General features: G+C 50.3%; 2 protein-coding genes across 4 annotated transcripts; both read right to left on the bottom strand.

The window, feature by feature from the left end:
- Positions 1–4,744: 4,744 nt before the first annotated feature.
- Positions 4,745–14,135, bottom strand: C1R (complement C1r). Its single transcript, XM_058282707.2, has 11 exons — positions 13,952–14,135; positions 13,015–13,243; positions 11,651–11,843; positions 11,220–11,366; positions 10,926–11,122; positions 10,477–10,624; positions 10,245–10,366; positions 8,407–8,485; positions 7,884–8,039; positions 6,323–6,397; positions 4,745–5,732 (listed from the first exon to the last, which is right to left on the bottom strand). Coding segments are annotated over exons 1-11 (2,118 nt in total). The 5' UTR covers positions 13,954–14,135; the 3' UTR covers positions 4,745–4,962.
- A 1,840-nt stretch (positions 14,136–15,975) lies between these two features.
- On the bottom strand, positions 15,976–25,556 carry C1RL (complement C1r subcomponent like). 3 transcript variants are annotated; one of them, XM_004468141.4, is made up of 6 exons: positions 25,435–25,556; positions 24,727–24,955; positions 19,547–19,736; positions 18,313–18,432; positions 18,140–18,214; positions 15,976–17,079 (listed from the first exon to the last, which is right to left on the bottom strand). In XM_004468141.4, exons 1-6 carry the CDS (start codon positions 25,455–25,457, stop codon positions 16,544–16,546), a joined length of 1,173 nt encoding a protein of 390 aa, XP_004468198.1. In that variant the 5' UTR covers positions 25,458–25,556; the 3' UTR covers positions 15,976–16,543. The 3 variants fall into 3 exon arrangements, with proteins under 3 accessions (XP_004468198.1, XP_004468197.2, XP_023447387.2); XM_004468140.4 differs by having other exon boundaries at positions 15,976–17,252; XM_023591619.3 differs by lacking the exon at positions 19,547–19,736 and having other exon boundaries at positions 15,976–17,252; positions 24,747–24,955.
- Positions 25,557–26,847: the final 1,291 nt, after the last annotated feature.

Consider the following 26,847-nt stretch of genomic DNA (forward strand, 5'->3'; position numbering starts at 1 on the left):
CCATCCGCGTTATTCCTTAACTGTATAACTTGTAAACCTACCCCGCCCTGCCACTTTCTCTGTCATTGCTTGTGCAATGGAATTGACTACATGCCTTGGACTACAGTGTTTAGTGTGGGAGAAGGATTCCTCTAGAGAAAAGAAAGCATTAGATTTGCCATTTTAACAGTTTTTAAGTGTTCAATTCAATGGCATTAACTGAATTTACAATGTTGTGCTATTTCAATGCCGTCCATTACCGAAACTTTGTCATCAACCAGAGCAAAAACTCTTTATCCGTTAAGGAATAACTCCTCATTCTCCTTCCCCTCAGTCCCTGGTAACCCCTAATCTACTTCCTGTCTCTATGAATTTACTTATACTACATGTTTCATGGAAATATGATCATACAATGCTTGTCCTTTTTTGTGTGGTTTATTTCATTTGCTATTATGCTTTCAAGGGTCATCCAGGTTGTAGCATGTATCAGAACTTCATTCTTTCTATGGCCGAATAATATTTCCTTGTATGTAATACTGCATTTTGTTTATTCATTCATCTGTTGATGGACACTTGTATGGCTTCCACCTTTTGACTATTGTGAATAATGCTGCTATAAACATTGGTGTTCAGGGATCAATTTGATCCGCTGCTTCCAATTTTTTTGGGTATATACCTAGAAATGTTATTGCTGGGTCATATGGTAATTCTATATTTTTTGAGGAAAAGCCAAACAGTTCCACAGTGGTTGCACCATTTTCCATTACCAGCAGCAATGAGGTAGGGTAGTTTAGGGAATGAAAAGACGAATCTGGAACCTTAACCTGGCAGAAAACCAGGGCTGTGAAACACATGGCCATGGGAACTCTCCACGAAGGAAGGATCCCACAAAATGGCTGGAAGAATATCAGGAGAATTCCCACTTGGAATGGGATTTCTTTGTGATCAAGGAAAAGCCCCAGATATTCTCACTGGGCCTCGCCACTGGGCCCTGGGGAGAATTGACAGCTGGGGTAACCAATCAAATCAGCAAACAGCTGGGACTCCTCCCCCAAATGTTAATAAGGGGCAGGGTATTTTAAGCCAGTGCAGAGATTCAATCAACCCTTTTGCACCCTGTTATGCCCTTTCATTCCCCTCCTGGACCAGTATGTGAGTAGACCTGGGGACTTGTAATCTGTAATGGGGACTGGTAATCTGTAAATCAGCCTTTTTTTGGGTCTTTTTCACCTTTTTTCTCCCTCTGCCTGGACCAGCCTGCCAGTGTACCTGGGATCCATAATCTGTTATTTTCTTTCTCTTCTCCCATTTTTCTTAATAAATGACTGACCTAACTAAATTGGCATGTTCTTAAATTATTGTACCATAGCCAAGAACCTAGAGAAAATCTGGCAACAGCAAAGCATGAAGATTCCAATTATTCCACATCCTCACCAACACTTATTTTCCATTTTTTAGTAATAGCCATCCTAATAGATGGTTTTGATTTGCGTTTCCCTCATTACTAATGATGTTGAATATCTTTCCATGTGTTAATTGTTCATTTGGATATCTTCTATGGAGAAATGTTTGTCTATTCAAGTCCTTGATCCACTTTTTAAAAATTATTCTTTTTTTTAAAGATACATGGATCACACAGAATTTTACATTACTTGGCCCACTTTTAAATTGTTTTTTTTTTTTTTGTCTTTTGCTGTAGAATTGTAGGTGTTCTTAATATAGTCTAGATATTACTAGATATTAAACCCTTATCAGATATATGATTTTCAAGTATTTCTCCTATTCCGTTGTTCGTCTTTTTAATTTCTTGATGTTTTTAATGCTCAAAAGTTTTAAATTTTGATGAAGTCCAATTTATCTATATTTCCTTTTTTTTTAAAGATCTATTTTTAATTTATTTTTCTCGCCTTCACCCCCCCACCCCAGATGTCTGCTCTCTCTGTCCATTCACTGTGTGTTCTTCTGTGTCTACTTGTATTCTTGTCAGCGGCACTGGGAAACTTTGTGTCTTTTTTGTTGCGGCATCTTGCTGCATCAGCTCTCCTTGTGTGTGGTGCCACTCTTGGGCAGGCTGCACTTTTTTCATGCAGGACGGTTCTCCTTATGGGCATGGGCCCCCCTATGTGGGGGACAACCCTGCATGGCACAGCACTCCTTGCGTGCATCAGCACTGCACGTGGGCCAGCCCACTACACAGGTCAGGGGGCCCTGGGTTTGAACTCTGGACCTCCCATGTGGTAGGCAGATACTCTATCAGTTGAGCCAAATCCACTTCCTTGTATTTTCTTTTATTGCCCTTGTTTTTGGTGGGATATCTAAGAATCCATCACCAAATGCAAGGTCATTTAGATTTTCCCTTATGTTTTCTTCTAAGAGTTTTATGGTTTTAGCTCTTATATTTAGGTCATTGACCCATTTTGAGTTGATTTTTGTATATAGTATGAGATAGGGGTCCAATTTCATTCTTCTGCATGTGGATATTCAGTTTTTCCAGCACCATTTGCTGAAGAGATTATTCTTTCTCCATTGGGGGAATTGGCACCCTCAGGTTCTATTTTGAAATGTTATATATCTTGTTTCACCACAAGTGAATACAAAGGACAGAAAACCAGAACTGCCATTAAGGAGTTAGTTCTAATTTTAACTGGTATATTCTGTCTGACTTCCAAATAGGCTGTTTGCAATCTGTATCTCCCATTATGTTTAGTGGAAGCAAATTATTTTTTCTGTCTTTACTGCTTGGGACTGAGTTAGAAACATTTTTGACATAGTTCACTCAGGGTTTATATATATATATATATATTTGCCTATTCAAGGATAAAATGAAAATGTTTTTTTTTTTAAGATTTATTTTATTTCTCTCCCCTTCCCCCTCCCCCACCCCAGTTGTCTGTCCTCTGTATCCATTTGCTTCGTGTTCTTCTTTTTGTCTGCTTCTGTTGTTGTCGGCGGCAGGGGAATCTGTGTTTCTTTTTGTTGCGTCAGCTTGCTGCGTCAGCTCTCTGTGTGTGCGGCGCTATTCTTGGGCAGGCTGCACTTTCTTTCGCGCTGGGCAGCTCTACTTACGGGGCGCACTCCTTGCATGTGGGGCTCCCCTACGCAGGGGGCACCCCTGCATGGCACAGCACTCCTTGCACCCATCAGCGCTGCGTGTGGGCCAGCTCCACACGGGTCAAGGAGGCCGGGGGTTTGAACCGCGGACCTCCCATGTGGTAAACGGATGCCTTATCCACTGGGACAAGTCCAATTCCCTGAAAATGTTTCTTGATCTCTCTTAGAAAGCAAGAATCTAAGGTTTCCAACAGGAAAGAAGAGGGCTGGTTAGAATAAAAGTTCACAAAAGCTGGGGACCAAAGAAAAAAGTACCTGAGTCTAGTGGAGGGGAAACTCAGGACAAAAGAGAAATGGAATCCTGGGATCACTGGAGGTTAGCACTCCCAGGCAGTTTGGAAAGGCTGGAAGAAGATCCCGAAGAGAGAATCTAGTCTTCTCATGGAGCCAGTAGGAGCAGCTAGTATGGAAAGCTGGAGAGAGATACCTTGAGAAGATTTTGGAAAAAAATTAATCATGTTGGGAAGCAGATGTGGCTCAAGTGATTGCACTCCTGCCTACCATGTGGGAGGTCCCTGGTTCGGTTCCCAGTGCCTCCTAAAGAAGACAGTGAGCTGGCATGGCACGCAGGTGTGGCAAGCTGACATAACAAGGTAATGCAACAAGAGACACAAGAAGAAAAAACATAATGAGAGACCCAACAAAGCAGAGTGGAGGCTCCCAATACTCCTAAAGAAGACAAGCAAGACAGTGAGCTGACACAATAAGCAGGGGTGGCAAGCTGACGCAACAAGAGGCACAAGAAGAAAAACATGATGAGAGACACAACAAAGCAGGGAATGGAGGTGCCTCAAGTGATTAGGTGCCTCCCTCCCACATCAGAGGTTCTGGGTCTGGTTCCCAGTGCCTCCAAAAAAAAAAAAAAAAAAAAAAGAAATAAGGAAGACTAACAGACACAAAGTGCAGGTAATATGGGGTGGGGAGAAATAAATAAGTAAAATGAAATCTTTTAAAAAATTAATCATGTAGGTTGAACCTAGGTGAACACTATATCTGCTCTAGAGATCACTACTTGTGACACAATTTAATGTAGAGATTATTTTCAGCAATGTATGAAGTTGGCTCAGTTTGTCATAGGCAGCCCTGACACCTTTCATCTCTTCTTTCCTTGTTCTTGGCAGCTTTCTCTCCTCCCACCTTTTTTTTTTTTTTAATTTTTTCCCCTTATTTTAAAAGAAGCTTTAGATTACGCAAAAGTTACATAAAAAATATGGGGAATTCCCGTATACTCCACCCCACCCCTTCCCACACTTTCCTCCATTAACAACATCTTTCATTAGTGTGCTGCATTTGTTGCAATTGATGAACACATATTGAAGCACTGCTACTAACCATAGTCTACAGTGTACATTATGGTTTACACTTTGCACCACACAATTTTACAGGTTTTGACAAAATGCATAATAGTATGTATCTGTCTTTGCAATATTTGCTCCCCTTTTGGCATGTTATGCTGTCCTATCATTTATCCTGCAATGTGAATGGGTAGAAGGCAACTCTTCTTCTCTACAGGTTTGAAAGACCTTGCTCCTTGTTAAAGGCATTCCAATCATTAGCCAGAAAAGGGAGGGATTACTGAAAGGGTGGGCATTAAAATTGTCCTGGGCCCCTGTTTTAGTTTCTGAGGCTGATCAAGCAAATACCATGAAATGGGTTGGGTTGATCAATGGCAATTTATTCACACGCTTTAAAGCTAAAAGATAGTCCAAGTCAAGGTGTGATCAGTGTGGTTGGGGACAGAAGAGAGAATTTATTTCACGCAGTGTATTTCTGCATCAGTGATTTAATATGGACTCTTAGTGGTTATCAACAACTGGTTAGATCATTTTATTACACAATGCTCTCTGGCTTGTGATCTAGTGAATTCTGGGCTCAGCCCTCCTCCTCCATCTCCTTCTTGATCCAGTCCACGTAGTTGAGTAATTTGGTGTAGAAGCCGTACCCCCGGCTGCACCCAATGCCCCAGGACACGATGCCTGTGGCCACCCAGCGATCATTGTCTGCATCCCAAACAGCAAAGACCCCTCCGCTGTCCCCCTGGCAGGCATCCTGCTTTAGACTTGGGTCCCCAGCACAGAACATGTTTTCAGAAAACACATCTGTCCTCTTCTTTCCCCGGAGCCAGCCCTCACAGGCCTCTCGCCTAGCTACGGGCAGACGCACAAACCTGAGGTCGGAAGCAAGCCTCTCTGCCATTATCCCAAAGCCACTGACATAGCCCATGAGACCCTTGTCATAGAAGGTCTCATTGTCAGGCAGGCAGATGGGGAGGAGGTTGGGGCCCAGGGGGACACTATTTTCCAGCTCTAGCAGGGCAATGTCCCCCTCAAAGTTGTGGGACTCGTCCTGACGGTAGTCTGGGTGGATGCTGACCCTGCGGACGGGGTGGTTTCCTAGTTTCATGATCTCCTCCACACTTGTGTGACCCAGGAACACGTCCACGCTGTTATTGCTTTGTGCGTTTTGTTCCTTGGGGTAGAGGGTGTGGGCAGCCGTGAGGATCCAGCGGTCGCCCAGCAGGGCCCCACCTCCTCGCCCGTAGATGTTGGTGAACGCTTGCCAGGGGAAGTTGCCCATCTTGGCCACTTGCCCTCCGATGATGCGCTGCTTCTGTTCCACAGGGTTGACTGGCTTCCCACACACTGAAGAAGGAGACAGGAAAGGCAAGGACGAGCCAACTTCAGCTCCTGCGTTATTGTCCCTCTCTGTGGTCATTTACTTCCCCTTTCATCCCTTGCTTTTAGCCCTTGGGACTCTTCTGATTTTCTCCTTCCATTCTCATACCCCCTTCTTTGGCCTCTGGTAAGTCTCTTCTCCTTGTTCTTGTTTATTCTTTCCTGGAGTTTCCCTTGCTCTTTTTTTCTCCTGACTTCCTGTCTGCTCAATGAGAATGCTGGAATGTCAGGACTGAGTCCAATTCTCTGAACTGTCTCTCGTTTCTCCTGGGACTTTCTACTCTATTTTTTTCTTTTCTTTCTTTCTTTCTTTTTTTTTTTTTTTAGGAGGTACTGGGGCCCAAACCTGGGACCTTGAACATGGGAAGCAGGCCCTTAACCACTTGAGCTACATCTGCTCCCTACTTTCTTCTTTCTTTCCTCCACATTCTTATCTTCAACTTAAAGCTGAAGCATCTCTCTTGTCCCTTTGTCTCCACTCTCTGTACTATGCTTCTTCTGGGGTGCTGCTGTGCTGCAAAGGGCACTGAGGCTGGCCCCAGAAAGTTTCCACTCACCTGGCAAACATCGAGGAATCTTCTCTCCTTCCTGCTCATTCTTCCAAATGCCCTGGGCTGTGCAGGTATACAACCCTGAGGAGAGAGGAGGATATGATAGAGCTGGGAGGTGATGGGCAAGAAAACCAGGTTGCAGAGCTGGTTAGTATTGAGCACACAAGGAGAAAGGAGATAAGGAACCAACATGCATGAAGAACAAAGGGGAAAGTTATGAGTATACAAGGAAAGAATCTAAGGTGTTAAGAAGTCTTAACATACATAGCTTTTGTTTTAATGGTAAGTGGAAAAATCAGAATACTTCACTATATGTTTGATGTGATCCCTATTTGTGAAAGTACAGATTAAACTGGAAGGGAACATATGAAAATTTTATCAGTGCTTGCAGCTTGGTAGTGGGATAATAGATAATATTGGGAGCTAACATTTTCTGACTTCTTAATTGTGCCAAGCTTGATGCTAAGCTCTTTATCTGTATTATCTCATTTTATCTCCACAGTTACCCTTTGAAGTGTATGTATTATTATCTTCATTTTATGAATGCAGAAACTGAGTTGAAATAATTTGCATAAGGTCACATAACTTCCAGTTGGTGGTGCTGGTGCTGGTGGTGGTGGTGGTGATGATGGTGGTGCTGGTGGTGCTGGCGGTGGTGCTGTTGGTGGTGATGGTGGTGGTGCTGGTGGTGGTGATGGTGATGGTGGTGGTGGTGGTGGTGCTGGTGGTGGTGATGGTGATGATGGTGATGGTGGTACTGGTGGTGGTGGTGGTGGTGGTGCTGGTGGTGGTGCTGGTGGTGGTGATGGTGCTGGTGGTGGTGGTGGTGCTGGTGGTGGTGGTGGTGATGGGGCTGATGGTAGCGATGGTGGTGCTACTGCTGGTGGTGCTACTGCTGGTGGTGGTGCTGTTGGTGGTGCTGGTGGTGGTGCTGGTGGTGGTGATGGTGGTGGTGCTGGTGGTGGTGATGGTGATGATGGTGATGGTGGTACTGGTGGTGGTGGTGGTGGTGGTGGTGCTGGTGGTGGTGCTGGTGGTGGTGGTGGTGCTGGTGGTGGTGGTGGTGGTGGTGCTGGTGGTGGTGGTGGTGATGGGGCTGATGGTAGCAGTGGTGGTGCTACTGCTGGTGGTGCTACTGCTGGTGGTGGTGATGGCGATGATGGTGGCACTAGTGGTGCTGGTGGTGGTGCTGGTGATGATGGTGCTGGTGGTACTGGTGCTGGTGGTGCTGGTGGTGCTGGTGGTGATGGTGCTGGTGGCACTGGTGCTGGTGGTGGTGGCAGTGGTGGTGGTGCTGGTGGTACTGGTGCTGGTGGTGGTGGTGTTGGTGGTGGTAATGATGACGGTGAGAGGGAGCAGACTGTTTATGAGACCCAGATATTTCTTTGTATCAGTTCAGGTGCCTGCTTCAAACCTACTAGATCCCTCTTGACCATAGTTAAGCCCTGGAAGCCAGTGCCCTGGGCAGACCCTATTTACATCACCTAGAGATTGTATTGGGAAGAAACCTCAGAGAATGTCCTGAGAAGATGGAGGCGGGAAGACTGCCATTTTTATGGGTTCCTACCTCGCGTGGACTCACTGCTGTCAGCTCTGGTGAGCATCTTGTAATATGGCTCACGGCAGTAGTACTGGATCCGGGCTTGGTAGGTATTCACCCCCTTCGTGGATATGTAACTGAAGGCCCCATTAGGCAGGTTTTTGGGCTGCCCACAGTCCTTGACTTGGAGAGAACACAAGGCCGTATGAGAGCTGAGCGTGATCTTATTTGAACCTCAGTGGAGATAAGTGAATTGTCTTCCCACAGAATAGGCTATGCACCTTATAGAAATATGGTCAGTGGAGAGAGCACTTGAGGTGGATGGGAGTTAGACGAAGTGGTATTCTGTTTTGGGTAGAGCCCACCAGTTCTGCTAAATGGAGGCTCACTAGTTCCTGAGATGGGCCATGGACTTTGAAGGACAAAGAGTGGATAGAGGACATCTTTGGGGATAGGCTCAGTCTGCTCCCCAATCTTCCCTTCAGCCCAGGTCCCCAAGGCTGGGGTGGAAGGTCTCTAGGGGTCGAGGCATCCCTCAGTTGTGACTTACTCTTGCACCTGGGCATGGCGCGATGCCATGTGCCATCATCCTGGCAGACAGCTGTGAAGGAGAGCAGCACCTGTTTCCCCTGTGAGCAGAGGTAGAGGTACCGTTAGTGAAAGGAGGCACTGCAGCCCCTCTTTCTGTCCTTACCACACAGGAACAGTAGGGAATGCAAAGACATCCCTCAACCACTCAGACCTCAGCACCCCTGACGGGGCTTCTTCCTTCTCCCCAGCAGTCTTATCAGACCCGAATTACAGACAGGACAACTGAGGCACACAGTAGATAGTCAGAGCAAGGGTAAATTGTTAAGCCCATGGAATCTTCTGTCTGGATGCTTGCCTGTTTCCACTGAGGTCCAGTTGAACCCCATAATTTATATTAAAAAAAAATACAACAATCCAGGTCGCGTGTTTTCTGTATTACAACAAAGCCTTGTGCTTTGGAGCAGCACCATGTTTCTCTCCTTCTGGATTGCCCTGCGTTACTTTCTCTCTCTTAGATTGCAGTTTTTTTAAAGGCAAGAGTTTCTCTTAGACTATTAGTGCCTCCCAGGCCCTCTCAAAGATGCTCGAGATGCATGTGTATATGTGCTAAGTGCTTTGTAGTCTCATAGATGCAGAAACAAGGCAAGAAAACAGCACCACCTGAATAAAAAGTAATTGAAAAAAAAAGTAATTGGACAATATGAATGCATTTTGCTGAGAACAAAAGTCATCCGTGAGAGTAAGGTCTGCTAACGGTTACAAGAGAATGTGTGTGAGAACTAGGATGTCTGAACAAAATGTAAAATAATGTGAGATAAATAATGTGACTTGCTTTAGGAGATATTATGTGCAAAGATAAAGGTGGTGGTGGCACAGGAAAGGGAGGGTTGTAACACGAGCAGAGTCTGTTACTCTCCAGCCTTTGGGGCCCAGGACACTTGGTCCTCATGATGTTGCTGGAAGCAACGTGGAGCAAAGAGCAATTCATTAGGCCAACTCAACTTAAGGAAACATTCCAACATAAGCTCCATGAAACCTGTGTGATTGTGTGTGTTCCTTTTTACCGTACCTCCAGCATCCAGGGCACTGCCTAGCACTTAGTAGACACTTAAAATACTTGTTGGATGGGTTAACTACTGCTTAAGGACATACTACAATTCTTTTCTCTAACTCTGTTTAGGTCTTCCAAGTGGATCTTTTGAACAAGGAGGGGATGTCCAGTCCTTGACCTTGGCCAGGGATAACACCAACCATATGTTTTAAAAGTAGCGTTTTAGTTAACCACTCAGCTTTTATGGGACTGGCCATATGATAAAACCGAATACTTTCCTGAGTCTGCAAAGCTGAGGACTTTGGTGGGCCCAAGGTGAGAACACCTGTGTTCATAAAACAGCCCTAGAGAAAGAAGCAGGAGATCTAGAGTCTAATCCCTGCTCTACAGCAAAATCACTATGTGATGTTAAACAAGCACTCCTTACCCACTGCCTCCACCCCTTCCTTTTCAGTTCCCAATTCTACAAAGAGTTGGACTAGGCCAGTAGTACTTAAATTTGGCTACGTATTAGATTAATCTGGGGAGCTTTAAATAACCCCAGTGCCCAGGATGTACCCCAGACCATTGTAATTAGACTCTCTAGTAGGAGGTTTTTTGTGTTTTTGTTCTTGATGTTGTTGTTTTCCCAGTTCCCGAGTATTTTCAACGTGCAGCCAAGCTTGAGAGCTGGTAGACCAGGTGACCTTCCAGCTCACACATGTATGATTCCTGTGGGGCTGAGCCAAGGGCTGCTGTGGGCCTACCCATCTGAATTACTCCAGGGATGTTGGGCTGGGTCTCTCACCCTAGACTTGGGCCCTCACCTCCACGAGTTGATAGCCTTGCTTGCAGGTGGCAATGAAGTAGTCACGGAACTGGTACTGCGGCTGCAGGTCCTGGATAATGGTGAACTCGTCTAGTGTCTTGGGCTGGGGACACTTGATGACTATTGGGGAGATGAGAGGGCACGTTTATCTCAGAGCCACTTGACTTTCCTTCCTCCACCTGAACCTGCCTCATTGCTGGCCAGTGAGGGAGGCCCCTGGAAGAGCTTACCTTCAGTGGTGTAGTGCACCTTCCAGCCCTGGCTATCTCCAGAGTCATCTGTGAAGAATAGCAGATCTACGGCACTGCTTCTGGTGTCAAGGAGAGGAGGCTTCTGCTTGCCACAGAACTCGCCAATGTTCTTCCCACTGGCATAAATCTGGTGGGGGACGAAGAAGGGTCATCTCTCCAACATGGGCATTTTCTCACAGGGCCAAGTGGGTATCACCCTGGGGTACCAGGTTGGTGGTGGTGGGAATCCTGCTTTGGGTATGTGTTCAATTTAAGGGGAAAAGGGATCCCCAAGATCCACTTCCGGTTGTGTGGGTGTCTGCCCAGCCCATATGTGAAATGCATGATGTTGGCCTGAGTATCCAGGAGGAAGTAGGGGAGAGAAGAGCCAAGTGGGGATGGGAAGGAGAGGAGGGGCATCTCTTGGGCAGTAGGAGGGAGGGCTGTACCTGCAGCTGGTCGTAGGGGCAGTGTACTTGCTGGTGGTCATCGATTTCAAAAGGCTCCAGGAATTTGAGGTGTAGGGTGAGGCCCCGCTCCACGCGGATGCTATAGTTGCAGCGCAGGTCTGGGGGGTAGGGCCGGGGGTACTCCAGACTGGAGATGTAGCCTGATGACTCTGTGTACAGCTCGCTGCTGCACTCGGCTGTGAGAGCAGAGCCGGGGGAGGGAGGGCGTCACGGCTTGGCCCGGCAAGCCCTTGCTCGGTCCCTGCCTCCCTCGCATTCTCACCGCGACCTCACCCTGGCAGGAGTGCCTGTCCTCCCGAAGCTGGTAGCCTGGGTGGCAGGAGCAGAAGTAGCCGCCCACATAGTTGTGGCACAGGTGCTGGCACTGGGGCTGAGGATCATCCTCAACGATGTTGCTCTGGGAAGAACATTCGTTGAAGTCTGCAGGGAGTTCAGGAAGGGAGGGTTAAAGTCCCACTGAGGACTCCTGCAGAGGCTCTGGGCTCAGAGGGGTCGCTCACTAGAGCCCTATAGACAAAGCCGGCTCCTGGCCACTTGGTCCTCCAGCCCCATTGGGGACAGAGTCCAGGTGGGAAAAAAGCTCCCTTGAGGGGAGGAAGAGGAAGGCCAGCCTTCCGACTTCTTTGGATTTGAGATTTCCTTTGGCTGGCCACTGTCCAACATGACTGAGGTCGAAATGCAGGGCCCCACCAGGGAACACTCACCCACAGCTTGGTAGTAGGCCAGGAAGCCCTTGTAGAACATGACGGTCCCATTCTCCTCATTGGAGAAATCCGTGTGAAAGGTCAGCAGCATCTTGTTCCCTTGGGATACAAATTCCTTATTTCCAGGGGGGTTGCCCAACGGGGCATCCAGTTTTCCACAGAACCTCCCCAGGGTTTTCTTGTCAGCGGAGATCTGGGGGTGGTTGGGTGGGGTAGGGGTAGGAAGAAGAGTGTTGAGAAGACTCGTCCCACCAGGAGGTCAGTGAAGGTCCTCCCATTCTTGCCCCAAAGAGTGAATCATGCCCCACGCTGGCTTCCTCAGGTGACCTTCATCTTCTTTTCTGAGTCCTTCATGAGCTAACTCTTTGTATGTTATACTGAGCCTGGTACCTCACGCCTTCTCTTTTTATGCTGCCTCAACACATTTCAGATGTTTCCTCATCCCTCCCCCACCACCTGTGTCCTTCTTCCACTGGAATCCTGGTTGTCTGTCCTTAGCCTTTTCCACTCCTCCATTCCTATGGCCTGGGCCTATCTGCTTTGTCTTCTGTCTTCTTATTCCACCTGACCTTGTTCGACCCATTCACACCCAGCTATGCCTCCTGACATTCTCCGCTGAGCGTGTGCCTCTGGGCTCAGCCTTAGCTCTGGCAGCATCCTCTGGCTCCCCTGATCTCTTTTTTTCACAGATTCCTCAATATGTCAGAGATGTTTTCCATCCCACCCCACTCCTTACTGTCCCTGCCACCAAGTTCCACCAAACACTGCAAATTTCTTAAATCCTCTGGGTTAAGAAGACGTGCCGTTTTCATGTTATATCCTCATAACCTCCAGGGGAGGTTATTTATTGGACATTTGCAGGCTCTACTTGAATCCTGAATCTGGAATCTCATTTTGGTTGGACAGAGAGAGATGGGATTGGGAAGATGCCCTGGGGTTCTTACAGAGGTGAGGGAACTGAGCCCATTGTCCTTGATGAAGGCTATGCTCGAGTGGCCACCATACAGTTATTTATCTCCTCTGTTCCCACTGAGGCAGGCAGCCATGTGATGTTCTCAGTTTGGGAAACTGAGGCACAGTGGTTTCCTAAAGACTCCTGCAAGTCAGCAAGTAAGAAAGGTTTTTCCAACTTCTATACATGGAGAATTTCCTGAGTGAAGCCTGTACTTCCTCCTTTGGGTTTCTCCCTCAGCATTCACTGAGGGCCTGTAAACTCAGGGGGCACCCCCGCCATGACATTGCCTGACTCTGGGGCCTCCCCTTGGCCATGGGCTTTCACAGGCGGGGGCTGCATGCAGGGGTGGCGAGTGCTGTATGGAGTTGCCGGAGCTCAAGACCCCTGCCCTCCCAACCCGACCCCGTACCTTGACATAGTCATACAAGCAGCCTTCCGAAGGCTCCAGATCAAACCGCCAGAAGGTGAGCTTCACCCCATATCCCTCGGGGACCGTGATCACAGTGGTGGTCTCAAAGTCGTTGGGGTAAGGCTTGGGGTACAGAGGGGAGGTCACCTCCCCAAAGAGCTTCTGAGAGAGGCGGATGGAGCTTCCCACCCCAAAGCACAGGAGCATCACCAGGAGGTTCAAGAGCCACCTGCCAAGAAGAGAGAGTGTCCGTGGAGTCGGAGGGGTGCTGCACCCTGTTATTCGGGTGGTGGTTGGGTGTGGGGGAGGGGGGGCGGGATGGTCAAACCGCTCAGCTTTAGACCTCACGGAGGTGCTCTGGGTGGGGGAGGGGGCGTGGGGAGGCCACTCTCTGCAGCTCGTGGCATTGGGTGATCCTCCACGGGGCAGTGTCCAGTCCAGAGGTCACCACGCTCCCTGCTTTACTCCCCATCCTCCTCCGCCTGCCCCATCACACCCCTCCCCACCCAGATGTGAGCCTTTCCCGTAACAGGGCTGGCTTGGGCCCAGCTGAACCGAGGGTGAGGGTGTCCAGTCATGGCTCTTGAGAGGACTCCCAAGGGCTCTGCAAAGGCCTCTGGGAGAAACTGCCCGAGGGATGTGGGAAAGGTGCACGGAGGATACTCCTGGGCGGAGCGGCTCGCTCTTCACGCTGCTCCCCTGCTTTGAGCTGCAGGGAAGAAGGGGACGTGGCCATCCCCTCACCCGTCTAAGGCCTCCGTTAGTTCTGAGGGGGAGGGCTGGGGTGGGGATGTGGGCGCACGCCTGTGCACAGGGCAGCGGATCGGGGACGGGGAAGGGAAAGGGTGTTCCCATCTCCTTGAATGCACGTTTGGGAGCAGCGCTGCTCCTGTGCCCAGGACTCTCCTCCCTCCTGAGCCCCATCAGCCTTACTCACATTTCTCAAGGCCTGTGCTTGGAGCCTGCCTCTCTGACAGCGTCTTCAGGCTCTCTGTGTCGAGGGAGAGAGACTCATGCAGAGGAGGGAAGGGGGAGGGATGACTGTGGAGGTGGAGGGGGGTGGCAAACCATTCCCGGAGAATGTTGAAGGGGACGAACTATTTGCATAAACAAAAAAATCTGAGTTTCCACTTTTATTTAGTTTTGGTTTTGAAATGGCTGTTGGTGGTGCCACCTGCTGGCCGACATGGGAAGAACTAAGGAGATGGGGCTGAATTTTTAGGGAAATGGGGAAACTTGGGTTGGAAGCGCAGACTCCCCAGTTTCTCAACCCACGTCGCAATTCTCCCTTTCTCAGGGAAACTTCCTGGGGACTGCTGCTGCTGTGTTTACGAGGTTCCTACCCAACGGGTAATGGGAAATTGTAGGGTGAGGGGGACGCAGGCTGACGATGCCCGTTTCCATTTACTACCCTCTTCCATTCTTAGTCACTCAGCAGCCCGGTCCAGGGACAGCCAGGCTTCGGTGCCCAGGGTGAGGTACGGGAGCAACGGGGCAGAGGAGTGCAGCTCGGGGTGGGCAGGAGAGAAGGGGCTTTGGTGGCACTGGGGGCAGTGGCCTCCTTTGCTCAGGAATGACGCAACACAGCAATCCTGAGCAGCACCCGGGTCTGCTGTGAGACCTCCCCGCCTGGGTGAGCTCAGCCTGCAGGCTTGACTCTTGGAGAAGCCATGGCAGCTGAGGAGGGATAGAAACGCCCTCTTGTCCTCAGCATCTGGCAGGAGTCTGAGCCCCCAAGAGCATCAGGGCTACCTAAGCAAAGGCCTGGTGTGGACCCAAAGCACTCAGCCAAGCCCCTGCAAGGAAGCAGGGGCTCCTGTCTCTGCTGCCCTCCAGGCCTTATGGTCCTGTTTTTAAACTTTGCTCCTTCTGGGAGCCCTCCTAGGCCAGCCCGCCAGGCCTCCATATACTCGATGACACTTGTTCCCACCAGGAGGCCTGGAGGCAGAGCAGACCTCGGCTTCTTCTTACGCCTCTGAAGGCTGCCTGCTTGTTTCTCAGTGGGACCAGCCCATCTGCCTCTCCACCCGCCCACCCCCGTGTTCATCCGCTTATAGGCGACCTATTGTGTGCCACCCACTCTCCCAGGCATGAATGGCAAGGACCTGCCAAGGGGCAGTTTTGGCTATGCAGTGACCAGGCAAGGCAGCCCTGACCGCGGTCAAGGGCAGGCCCCCGGAGGGCTGGAGGCTTCTACCTGCAGGCTCGTGTGTCCGAGCTGAGGAAGGAATCCAGGGGCAGGGCTGACCCCGACTGGCCTTGCCAGGTCGGAAAAGACAAAAGATACGGGGAAGGGTCAGGACTAGCTCAGGAGACCGAAGGAAGGGGAGTCTTGTCTAGCAAATTGCATGTTAGCATCCTGACTGCTGAATGTGTGTGTGTGTTCATAAAGGGGACAGGGTGGCAGAGGTGGCAGTTGAGGAGGCAGAGGTCCAAAAAGTAAGTCTTAGCAGAAGACCCCATCTATGCCAGGGGTCCTGAGTTCTGTCCCGGTGTCATGTCACTAGAAAGTGACAAGCCTGCCCCTCATTAGCTCAGGCCAGCCTTCCCCCACTCTGCCCCCACACTCAAAATAACCTTTTCTTACACGTTTAATCCCTTGACTTACACTGAGAACAGAGAGAAGAAACAGCCATATTAAAGATTGCTCTTGCATTTTTTTAAAGATTTATTTTCATTTATTTCTCCCCCACCTCCCTTGTTGTTTGCACTCGCTGTCTGCTCTCTGTATCTGTTTGTTGTGTGCTCGTCTTCTTTTTAGGAGGCACCAGGAACCAAACCTGCAACCTCCCGTGTGGCAGGGAAGTGCCCAATGGCTTGAGCCACCTTGCTCTTTCCTGCATTTGTATTAAACGTGGTATTAGGACATGGTTCTATTGTTCATTCCTCTTAGGATTTGATTCTAGGAACCTAAAGTTACGATTGGTTTCCCTCTGTGGAGATCTCACACACACACACACACACAATTTATTTATATTTTATTTTGCCTTGACAGAGAGACGCTCATATAATTTTTCAGTACAAATTATACATGCTCATTCCATAAATTTTGGCAAATAGAAAAGAGCATGGAAAATAAACCAGACCAAATTATTCCACCTAAAACAACCTCTCTGTAATGTTTTGAGGGTATTTTTAGTCTTTTGTACTGTGCATAGGTTTAAAAATCAGAAGCGTTCACATGTATGGACAACTTTGCATCCTGCTGTTTTTCAAAGATATAGCTGCCCTTGAATCACACAGCTGACTTGACCCTTGTGGTTAGCAAGTTTGCTCTCTTTTCTTTTTTCTGGTATTCTGTTTCCTTTGAACAGCTGTATTTTATTTTACCGTAAATCACATCAAGTTCTTACTTGATTGAAAAGAGTTGGTCTTTTCAGGGGGAGCGGTGTCCCTCGATGACAAGGTCAAGGGCTCGCCCTGGGGCCACGGGGCTGGCTGTCCCTGCCTAGGCACCCCCCGGGCTCAGTCGGTCCCCTCCATCACCGCCCTGATCCAGTCCACGTAGTTGAGCACTTTGGTGTAGAAGTCATACCCCTTGCCACACCCGATGCCCCAGGAGACGATGCCCGTGGCCACCCAGCGACGCGCCAGGTCGTCCCACACCACGAAGGCGCCACCACTGTCCCCCTGGCAGACGCCCTGCCGCCGCGTCGTCTCCCCCACACAGAACATATTCTCGGAAAACACCTCGGTCCTCCCGCGCTCGCGGAGCCAGGCCTCGCAGGCTTTCCTCGGCGCTACCGGCAGCCTGAAGTATTTCAGCTCGGGCGCGAACCGGCCGTTCTCCACGCCGAACCCGCTGACGTAGCCCCACGTGCCGCGGCGGTACTGGGTCTCGCTGCTGGGCAGACACACCGGGAGGAGGTGGGCGCCCAGGGGCACGCTCTTTTCCAGCTCCAGCAGGGCGATGTCCCCGTCGAAGTCGCCGGGCTCGTGCTGGCGGTAGTCGGGGTGCACGGCCACGCGGCGCACAGGGTGGCTTCCCAGCTTGATCATCTCCTCCGCGTGCGTGTGGCCCAGGAACACACCCACGCTTAGATTCCTCCCCTGGGAGACGTGGTCCTTGGGGTAGAGGGTGTGGGCGGCCGTGAGGACCCACCGGTCGCCCAGCAGGGCCCCGCCGGCGCGCCCGTGGATGTTGGTCAAGGCCTGCCAGGGGAAGCTGCCCGGCTCGGCTCTGAGAGAGCCGCGGGCCTCCTGGCTCTGGGCGAGGGGGGTGACGGGCCGTCCGCACACTGGCAGAGAGGAGAGGGAAGGGCGAAAAGTCAGCAGCTGCACTGCATGCATTTACCCCGAAGTGCCGGAGGGTGCGGGAAGGAGGTCCCAGGCGCCGGCCTGCCCGGGGTGGGAAGGACCCTACGCTGATGCGGATGGACAGACGTGAGCAGTAAGTCAGCTCAGAGGGTGCTGGGTGCACATCCTGGCGCTCAGGATGGTGCCGTGGGGTGTGCTGGGGGCTGGCCCTGCTGGGCTCTCCTTCCTGCTCCTCGCCCACCTTTAAGTCACTCCGTTATACTTGGGACCATCCCTGGGCAAAATCAGGCAGCAAGCAGAGCTCCTCTTCAGGGCCTCTGTTTCTTTTGCCATTTCCTCATTTACAACATCTCCCACAACCACCCAATCTCCAGCCCACTCCCAGTGTACTCCAAGCCGCCAGCTTTCTGTGGACCAGGAGTAAAATTCACTCAGATGGGGTAAGAAGGCAATGCTTGCATGAAGAAAAAAAGAAGGATTTAAAGACTTGTGGAATTTGCACTGTGATATCTCAGTAGGGAGAGAGCTATTGGGGGCAGAGACCAAACAGAAAGGGTTTGCTTTTCTCAGCTCTTCTCCGCACGCCTGGCCTCCTTCCTCCTTCACTTTGACATCTGATTAACTTCTTGCTTTAACTTTCTCAGGTGTCTATTGGCTCTCGAGGAGTAAGGGACAAGCGCCCCACCTCTCCTCTTCTTAGTTCCCTTTTCCCCTCTCGCCTTCTGCCTTTGTCCCCCTTTCTCTCCCAAGGCTGTCCTTGCGCCCTCCCTGGCCCTTGCCCACTCCTCCATCCCCAGGGACCCCAGCTGCAGGGGAGGCTTGTCTGGGACGTGGCCAGCAGCAAGGCCGTGGGGAGGTCAAGACTCACCAGGCACACACTGGGGAACCTCCACTCTCCCCTGTGCGTCCTTCCAGGTGCCCGGAGCTGCGCAGGTGAGTGTCCCTGAGGAGCGAGAGGAGGACAGGATGAGCAGACAGTCAGGCCCCTTGGAGTAGGAGTGAGGCACACAGGAGGGGGCGCGTCGGCTGGTGGGGACTCACCTGCGGGCACTGCCTGGTAATAGGGCTCCTGACAGTGGGCCTCCGAGGGGCTGCCTGCAGGTGCACTGATGGCCTCAGAGCCCCCGCTGGCCTGGCTCATGGGCTGACTGTTGTTCAGAGCTAGAGGGCGACAGCACACGGACCAGACTAGCAAACTGGCAAACACGGCCCATGGCCGTATTTAGTTTGGCTTGCACAGTACTTATTTTTCCCCCTTCCTTCAGTTTGAGCTATTCTTCACTAGTTAGAGGCCTCCTTGTGAAGGCAGGCTCGTCCGCGTGCTGCGGGGAGTGCCGCTGGCCCGCAAGCGCCCTGGAGAGCCGACTCAGCGCGGTGACGCAACAATGACAAAAAACGGAGACAAGCGAAAACACAGAAAAGCGCGCAGCAAATGGACGCAGAGAACAAAACAACAAGCAAGCCTCAAGGGGTGGGGATAAATAAAAATAATACAGTCACACAGAAGAATGCACAGCGTATGGACACAGAGAGCAGACAGCAAGCAAGTTGCAAGGGGGAGGGGAATAAAAAATTTAAAAAAAGAATGAAGTTGGGGAACGGATGTAGCTCAGTGGTTGAGCGCCTGCTTCCCATGTATGAGATCCTGGGTTCATTCCTCAGTATCTCCTGAAAGGAATGAGGCAATGGTAACCACACTATAAGAAATGATCTGTAAGATGTATCACTGAGTGAAAAACGCCAAGTTTAGAACATTGTGTATAGAGCACAACACACACACAAATGCAATATTTATTTGAATGGCATAAAGTGTCATTGGGAGAATATTCAGGAAATGGAAAACGGGGTTGTTTCTGGAGAGGGTAACCCAGGGATTAAAGATCAGAGATCAGAGAAACAATTACTTTTTACCAAAGTGCCTTTCTTCGGGAAATTTTTATCACAAGCATGCATTATCTTTCAAAAACCGGAGTCACCATTTGAAAATCTACCATTTCACTTGAAGATCCGGATTTTAGGTTTCTCTTGAAAAATTAGGTGCTCTGCCAACAGTGGGCTTGCATGCCTGCTTGGAAACAACCTGCTGGAGCTGGGCAGTGGCCGCCCCTACCACGGGGCTGCTTGTCCAGCAGGTCAGGGCTGGGTGGGGTGGGAGGGGCCTGGTGACCCTGAGCCCCCAGCCCTGGCTGTCACTAAAGCTTCCTTAGGCAGATACCCAGAGACCCGGTAGGAGAGGGGTAGGGCCGTCCTCCCTGCACTCCCGGGGAACACTCACCCACGGCTTGGTAGAGGGCCAGGAAGCCCTTGTGGAGGGTGCTGGCCCTGTCCTCCGAGGAGGCACCTGTGTGGAATGTCAGCTGCAACCTGCCGTCCAAGGACACAAACTCCCTCTGACCAGGGGCGCTGCCCAGCGGGGGTCCCTGCTGCCCACAGAACCGGCCTAGGGTGGTCTCACTGGCTGTGATCTGAATGGGGAGGCAGGAGTGAGGGGTGGGCAGGGGTGGGGTGAATTCTGCCTCCCTGAGGGCCCCTGGGGTCTGGCCCTGGGCGTGGATGCAGCCCCCTTGGAAGGCCTGCGCGGGCTGGGGCTCAGAAGCTACACCCGTGGAGCCTTCCTCACGTAGCTCCCTGCTCCACCAAGCTCCAAGTTTCTTCTAGACATGACCACATATCTAGAATATCTCTTTAGCCCACCATAATTATCTCGTAGAGCCCCCCTCTTTACCTTATTTCAAGAAGCTCCTTGGGAACCCCATGGTTCCCCCAAAAGTCCACTCGAGTGTAAGCTCTAGGAAGGCAGGGCCCATGTCTGTTTTGCTCACCCTTGATTTCTTGATGCTCAACATGGGGCCCGTTGCAGCACAGCTTTTGAGTCCACAAATGGACAGATAGAAATCCCTCCCATGGCCTTCTCTGGCCTCCCTGTTGTCACCATCCACTCCTCTGAGTTAATTTCTATAGCCATCATCTGCAAAGCAAGACAACCCTCCTACAAAGACCGAGCCCCTGGGGTTGCTGACCTTTCCCATTCTCCTGCTTTTGGGATATCCCTCCTCTTACCCCATGAACCTTAAATGAAGCCCTCACGATGTGTGGGACTCGCAGGACACAAAATGCACAGAGGATGGACACATTGGCTATAGCTGCTTAACATGGCAAGTTCTTAAAACAGGCTGTCTCTGTTTCATTCCCTTCTAGTGCCTGGCCCTTGCTCAAATCCCTTCCCCTAGGCTCCTAGACCCAAGGAAGGGCCACTTGGAAGAAGTTCCCCAGCCCGTGCTTCATGATTAATCTCTATTCTGGGTACACAGCTCAGATCATTTTATTTCAGACTTTAATATTGACCCAGATATCCTGGGTTCTTGCTGGCTCTTCATTCCCTCATTCTTCCCAAACCTCAAATTCCTTTAAGATTCTATCAAACCCGTCTCACTGTGATTGAGCTAACTGGGTAAAAGTTGGCATGAAGAAAATTTCTCAATCACCCCAAATGCCTTGCCCGGGCACATCCCAGTGTAACTCCCCACATTTAAGAGGCGTCCCACTTGAGGAAGAAGTGTTTGATAAAGGAAACTGTCGTTTACTGATCTACGTGGTTGTAAACCCCTCCACATGAATTGTTACTTAAATAAAATCATCTAGGTATCTCATAAGAAGGTAGAATGAACACAGGACTGAGAGTCATAAGATCCATGTCAGATTCCAGACTTTGCTCCTGACTCCCTGTGGGACATGGGGAATCTAACTGCCCCACATCTCAGACTCCCACCTATAAAACGAGACCTCCTGTGGGATGGTCTGGAGACCTCTTGCAGCTGGGACAATGTAATATCCTATGGCAGCTCTATAATACTCAATACCTACTTATTAAAAATTCATTCTGTTGTGTGTCATGCATACATGGCAAGTTTGGCTTTTGTTCCTTTTTTTCATTTATTCCTTCAACAAATTTTAGTGATGATATTTCAAGTGTGAGATATTGTGCTAGGATAATGATAAGAAAAAAAATGAAGTTCGAGGGACTACAATGTGTTGAATTCTGCATTCGAGGTGTATGTGACTTGCTGTGGCAATGGAGAGGAGGGAGGGGCCCTATTTCAGAGCTTGGACCCTCTCTATGACAAGGGAGGAGTCAGGCTGGGATTGAAATTTCCCACGGCCAACAGGAACAGGACTCACGGCAGGGGTTCAGCAGACACAGGCGGGATTGAGTCAGGTAGAGACCCGAGGTCCAGTTTAATCTGAAGCAGCAAATGCCAGCCTGTCTCTCCTCATCCATCTCAAATCCCACTAATGTGACACGATAGGGATGAGAGGGTACACGATAGAGAGAGAGGAAGTGCAGTCGATGAGAGATGGCAACAGGAGTTTGGAAGTGGGGTGGAGGTGAGCAAGCAAGCAGCAACCAGAGCCTGCAAGGTGGGAGCAAAGAGGTTCTCGTTTCAGAGCCCTGGAAGGGCTCAGGAATTGCAGGACCCAAGAAGCCCTAAGAAGGCAGATGAGGGAAAGGCTGCCTGGAGGAGGACGGGCAGAAAGCCTGTGTAGGGGGCCCTCCGAGCCCAAGACCTCCTGTCCACCCTGTGCAGCCAGGCAATGCTTTTGATTCCGCCTGGCAGAAGACCTGAGCTTGAGCCAGAAACCCTGGTCTTGGAGTCTTCAGGCACACTTGACCTAGAGGGGGAAGGCCAGAAATAGAGGGATTAAGGGGAATTTACACATCAAGCAGGGACTTGCAACTCCCTATCCCCAACCCCTTCACTGCGTGTTTACCAGAGCGCTCACGACTCTGTGAGGGAGACTAGAGGGCTTCTCTCTGGGGAAACAGGCTGTCCCCAAAGAAAAACCCTTCTACATACTGAGAAACAGGAGGCCTCCAATAGCACATCTAGGTCACTTCGTTGATAACCCTATTTTCAAACTTACCATTTAACAAATTTCAGTTATCCATGAAGAGCTTCCAATTAGTGTTTTAGTGCATCACTCTTCATGCACTGAATGGATAGTCAAGTCTTATCAGACACTGCAGGAAAGGCTCTAACATGAAAAGCAGAGATACAAACAAAACCAACAATAAAAAGGAACTTGGGTGAAGCACAGATAATACAGGGAATAAAGAAACAATGAAAAATAATCCCAAAATAATTAATATCCACAGAGGGAAAAGAGTAGATATTGCCTTTGTGAAACAAGTACAATATTGTACAAAAAAGCCACACCTAGAAATAAAAATGAGCTCCTAGGAATAAGAAATATTTAGGAGAGATGAAACATTAATTGAAAAATTGGGATTTAAAGATGAGGAAATTTCCCATAAAATAGAACAAAAAGACAAAGATGGAAAATAGGACAGAACAGATACAAAGCTAGAGAATCAGTCTAGAGCATACAACAGCTAAATTATAGGCATTACAGAAAGAGAAGATAAAGAATTAAAATTAAAGAAATAATACAAGAAAGTACCAGAATTGAAGGACCAGATTAAAAGAGCTAAACATAATGAATGCAAAATGATTCAAATCAAGGCATATCATAATGAAGGATCAGAATATTGGGGATAAGAAAAATACTCCAAAAGTTCTAGAGAGGGAAAGCCTAAGGATCAGGAATCATAATGAATCAGACTTCTTAACAACACTAAAACTAGAAGACATGACATCAAAATTCTGAGAGATTACAACCTATTCAACTGTGAGGGTAGACCTCAGACATTTTGGTGTATGTAAGATAGTCTAAAATTGACTTTCACGTACCCTTTCTGAAGAAGCTACTGGAGAATGTGTTCCTGCAAAATGAGGGCATAACCAAGAAGGAGAAAGACACTGGATTCAAGTCTAACACAGAAGAGGTAAAGGAAATCCCTAGAATGAGAGAGAAGGGAAATCCCAGAATGTGTGAAGGCTTAGAGAGTAAAGAACTTAGACCGAAGAAGGGAACCTGAGGTCTTCAGGCAAGATGTCGCCAATAAAAAGGAGGACCAACAGACTGAGATTGTGCTTGGATATGTTGGGAGGAGATTTACACTCCCAGCTAACGGTTTGGAGAGATTAGTTACAGAGAGAACTCAGCAAACTAAAAATCAATTCAAACAAAAACAAACCAAAAAAACCCCAAAGCACTCTGTGTAATTATTGACTTCTGGGAAAACCGAAGGTTGGAGAAGAAAGAAAATATAATTAATGTATGCCACATGCTGAGCTGTGAATATTTTACAGTCATTAACAATGTAAACAACGGATACAGATTTAACTAAAATTGATGCTATCAATAAATTGAGAGGATGGGGGAGGGGAAATGTGGGTGGTGATGGGCTAAGAGAGATAAAAATAGTCTCATCGTTTATAGTTGGAGGTTAGTAGATATCTAAAAAGTGAAAAATTAAAAATAGAATAAGCACCTTATTTAGACATATGAAAGTAATCCTAGTGAAACAGCTGCATGAATTGCAAATGATTTCCCCTGGGTCGCTCAATCATGGGTGGGGAGGAGCAGGTTGGGGGACTGCAGGTTTTCATTACAAGCCTTCTAGAACTCTTAAATGATGTATGTGTTTCTAAAGCTATTCTGAATAAAGCCCTTGTCATAAGAAGTCTTGTGATCGCTTTTCGAAGGTAAAGGTGAACAGTTACCTGATCTTTTGTTATTCTTTATGCCCAGTTTCTTTTTTTTTTTGTCTTTATTTTTTTAATATTACATTAAAAAAATATGAGGTCCCCATATACTCCCCACCCCCCTCACCCTCCTCTTCCCCCCATAGCAACAATCTCCTCCATCATCATGAGACATTCACTGCATTTGGTGAATACATCTCTGAGCACCGCTGCACCTCATGGTCAATGGTCCACATCATAGCCCACACTCTCCCATGTTCCATTCAGTGGGCCATGGGAGGACATACAATGTCTGGTAACTGTCCCTGCAGCATCACCCAGGACAACTCCAAGTCCCGAAAACGCCTCCACATCTCATCTCTTCCTCCCATTCCCCACACCCAGCAGCCACCATGGCCACTTTCTCCACACCAATGCCACATTTTCTTCGATTACTAATCAAAATAGTTAATGAATAGAATATCAATAAGTCCACTCTAATCCATATGCTATATGCCCAGCTTCTTGACCAGGTATCAACAAATACTCGGTGCTATACTTTTAAGGACTGACGTGTGAGTCCCTGCCCTTTCCCTCTGGACTTGCAGGATCTGCGTGTCCCTTTCTAAGTCTCCTTTGCTCTGTGGTCCCCAGACGGTAGCCACGGACAGAGGTGCTGGTGGAAGGCTGGGCAGTGGGGCAGGCCAAGGCCCCCCAGGTCAGATGGGCCCCAACGCCCCTGACCTGGGCTCTTCATCCTTCCTCTCCTCCCTTGGGGTCAGGGCCAACCCCCTCCCCACTGCCCCTGGATGGCTCCCAGCCCGGGGCTCCCTCCCCAGGGTCTCTCCGGGACTCTCCTCCGGCTCACTGTGACAGAGTCCCGCTCACAGTGCGGGGACGGCTCCAGGTCGAAGTCCTGGAAGACCAGCTTCACGGCGAGGCCCTCCGGAGCCCGGATGTCAGCGGCGCACTCCTGGCCTTTGAGATATGGCTCCGGATACCGGGGAGGCATCAGCGTCTGGGGTAGCCGCCTGGCCAGGAGGACTCTGCTCCACGTGGGGCAAACCTGGAGGGCTCCCCAGAGGAAGAGCCACCACCTGGGAGAGGGCAAGGGGGAGATGAGCCACACAGCTATGGCCTGGGGCCTGTGGAGATGTGAGGAGTTGGGGCAGGCGAGAGGCATGGAGCAGCTTTGCGAAGGCAGGGGCCGGGCCCCTACCTCTTTATGGCCCCTTCCTTGCCTCAACCCCCTTCAGCCTTCTACTCAGCCTGAGCTCTAGGTCAATTTTCCTGAAAATTCTCGACCCACAGGAAGAAGCTTCTTTTCTCCTTTGGCAGATAACCCCTCCTCACCCCCCTAGTATGATCTGAGGGAGCAACGGTGGCAAAAGGGAGGGACATTTAATACGTTAATTTCCTGATTCAGGCTTTTGTTCCTGTCACAGGCCCAGGGAGGCTGCCTGAGGCGACAGGCAAATCCCAGGTCCCCTCGTGTGTGCGTGTGTGTGTGTGTGTGTGTGTGTGTGTGTGTCCCATCTTCCCCTCCCTTCCAGGCCTCTCCAGCGAGCACACTCACATTGTGCCTGGGCAGCTTGCCATGCAGCGGGGGCTTCTCCAGATAGTGTGCACCTGCTCTGGGACCAGGGATCTGGGACCTGGAAGTGAACTTGGCCTGGGCCAGGGCACAGGAGGTGGGGCTGGAGAAGGCCCGTGGGGGAGGAAGTTACTGGAAATGAGTTAAGAAATCCCTGAGTTCCCTTTTCCTAATCATCTGGGTTGGGCGCCACCTGCTGTCTGAATGAGAAATAGCCCACCTCTCCCGAATCGACCCGCAGAGCTCAATCTTGACTCTCTGACACCATTTAGAACTAATGTTTGCCGTGTCCACATATCACACTTGCTAGGACGGCGCCCGGCGAGGGACGGCTGCTGCCAGTCACGGGCAGCACCTCTCCCCCCAGGTCTCCCCTCACTTGGGTTACCTGCTTGTGTCTTGTAGACATTGAAGTTGGTGGCATGTGAACTGGAGCTTCTGCTTCCCTCTCTCTCCTCACCAAGCAGGGGTGGGGGCACTCAGGGAGCCTTTTGAAGCCTGCCCTCAGCTCCTGGAGGCCGCTCGTACCGCAGGTCAGGGCTCGGGCAGGGGCTGGGTTGAGCCCCCTGCGCCGGCTGTCACTCCAGCTTCCTTAGGCAGATACCCAAGGACCTGGCGGGGAGAGGGGTAGAGGCTGTCCTCCCTGCACCCCCGGGGGACGGTCACCCACGGCTTGGTAGAGGGCCAGGAAGCCCTTGTGGAGGGGGCCGGCCCTGTCCTCCAAGGAGGCACCTGTGCGGAACCTGGACACAGACTCCCTCTGACCAGGGCGCTGCCCGGGGGGGGTCCCTGCTGCCCGCAGCACCGGCCTAGGGCACTCTGAATGGGGAGGGCAGGAGTGAGGGGCGGGCAGGGGTGGGGAGGATTCTGCCTGCTTGGGGGCCCCTGGGGGCCGGCCCTGGGCGTGGACGTAGCCCCCCTGGAAGGCCTGCGGGCTGGGGCTCAGGAGCCCTAACTCCTGGAGCTTTAGCTGAGTTCTACTCCCCGAGCCACTGACCTCAAGGACCGAGGTGCCCTCTCCAGCGCTCCCTGGCCCACCTCTTCGCTCAGGAGGCTCTTTGGGAAACCTAGGGGCACCCCCAAACAGTCCACTAGACCAGACCACCCACTCCCCCGAGGCTGAGCCTCGATGGCTCCTTCGCTCGCCATCGCTGATGACTGAGGCCGCCCGCGCCTAAGCCAGCGTGAGACCTGTGCGGCTGAATTTTGAATATACGGGTAGAAATAATCCTTCGCTACCTTCTTCCTTTCTTCCCGCCCCCTCCCCACCCTTACCTCTCTCCACCCCACTATCACTTTGCTCACTGCCTTTCTGCGACCACCCTTTGGGACCCGACTTTTCCCTCTTCCCCTTCTCCTGCAGGATCCTTCCCCCACCGCCTAGAAGGCAACACA

Source organism: Dasypus novemcinctus, chromosome 20 (genome assembly GCF_030445035.2).
Source record: "Dasypus novemcinctus isolate mDasNov1 chromosome 20, mDasNov1.1.hap2, whole genome shotgun sequence".
Lineage (NCBI taxonomy): Eukaryota > Metazoa > Chordata > Mammalia > Cingulata > Dasypodidae > Dasypus > Dasypus novemcinctus.

Coding starts and splice junctions, on each gene's coding strand:
- C1R (XM_058282707.2), bottom strand. Junction 11,367..11,650: donor GGCCTACTACCAAGCTGTGG/GTGAGTGTTCCC, acceptor AACTCCCTGCAG/ACTTCAACGAATGTTCTTCC. Junction 6,398..7,883: donor CAGCAGTGAGTCCACGCGAG/GTAGGAACCCAT, acceptor CTCTCTCCTCAG/GGTTGTATACCTGCACAGCC.
- C1RL (XM_004468140.4), bottom strand. CDS start 25,457: ATGGCAAGCTGCCCAGGCACAAT. Junction 24,956..25,434: donor GCAAGCTGCCCAGGCACAAT/GTGAGTGTGCTC, acceptor GCCCTCTCCCAG/GTGGTGGCTCTTCCTCTGGG. Junction 18,215..18,312: donor TTACCAGGCAGTGCCCGCAG/GTGAGTCCCCAC, acceptor CTCGCTCCTCAG/GGACACTCACCTGCGCAGCT.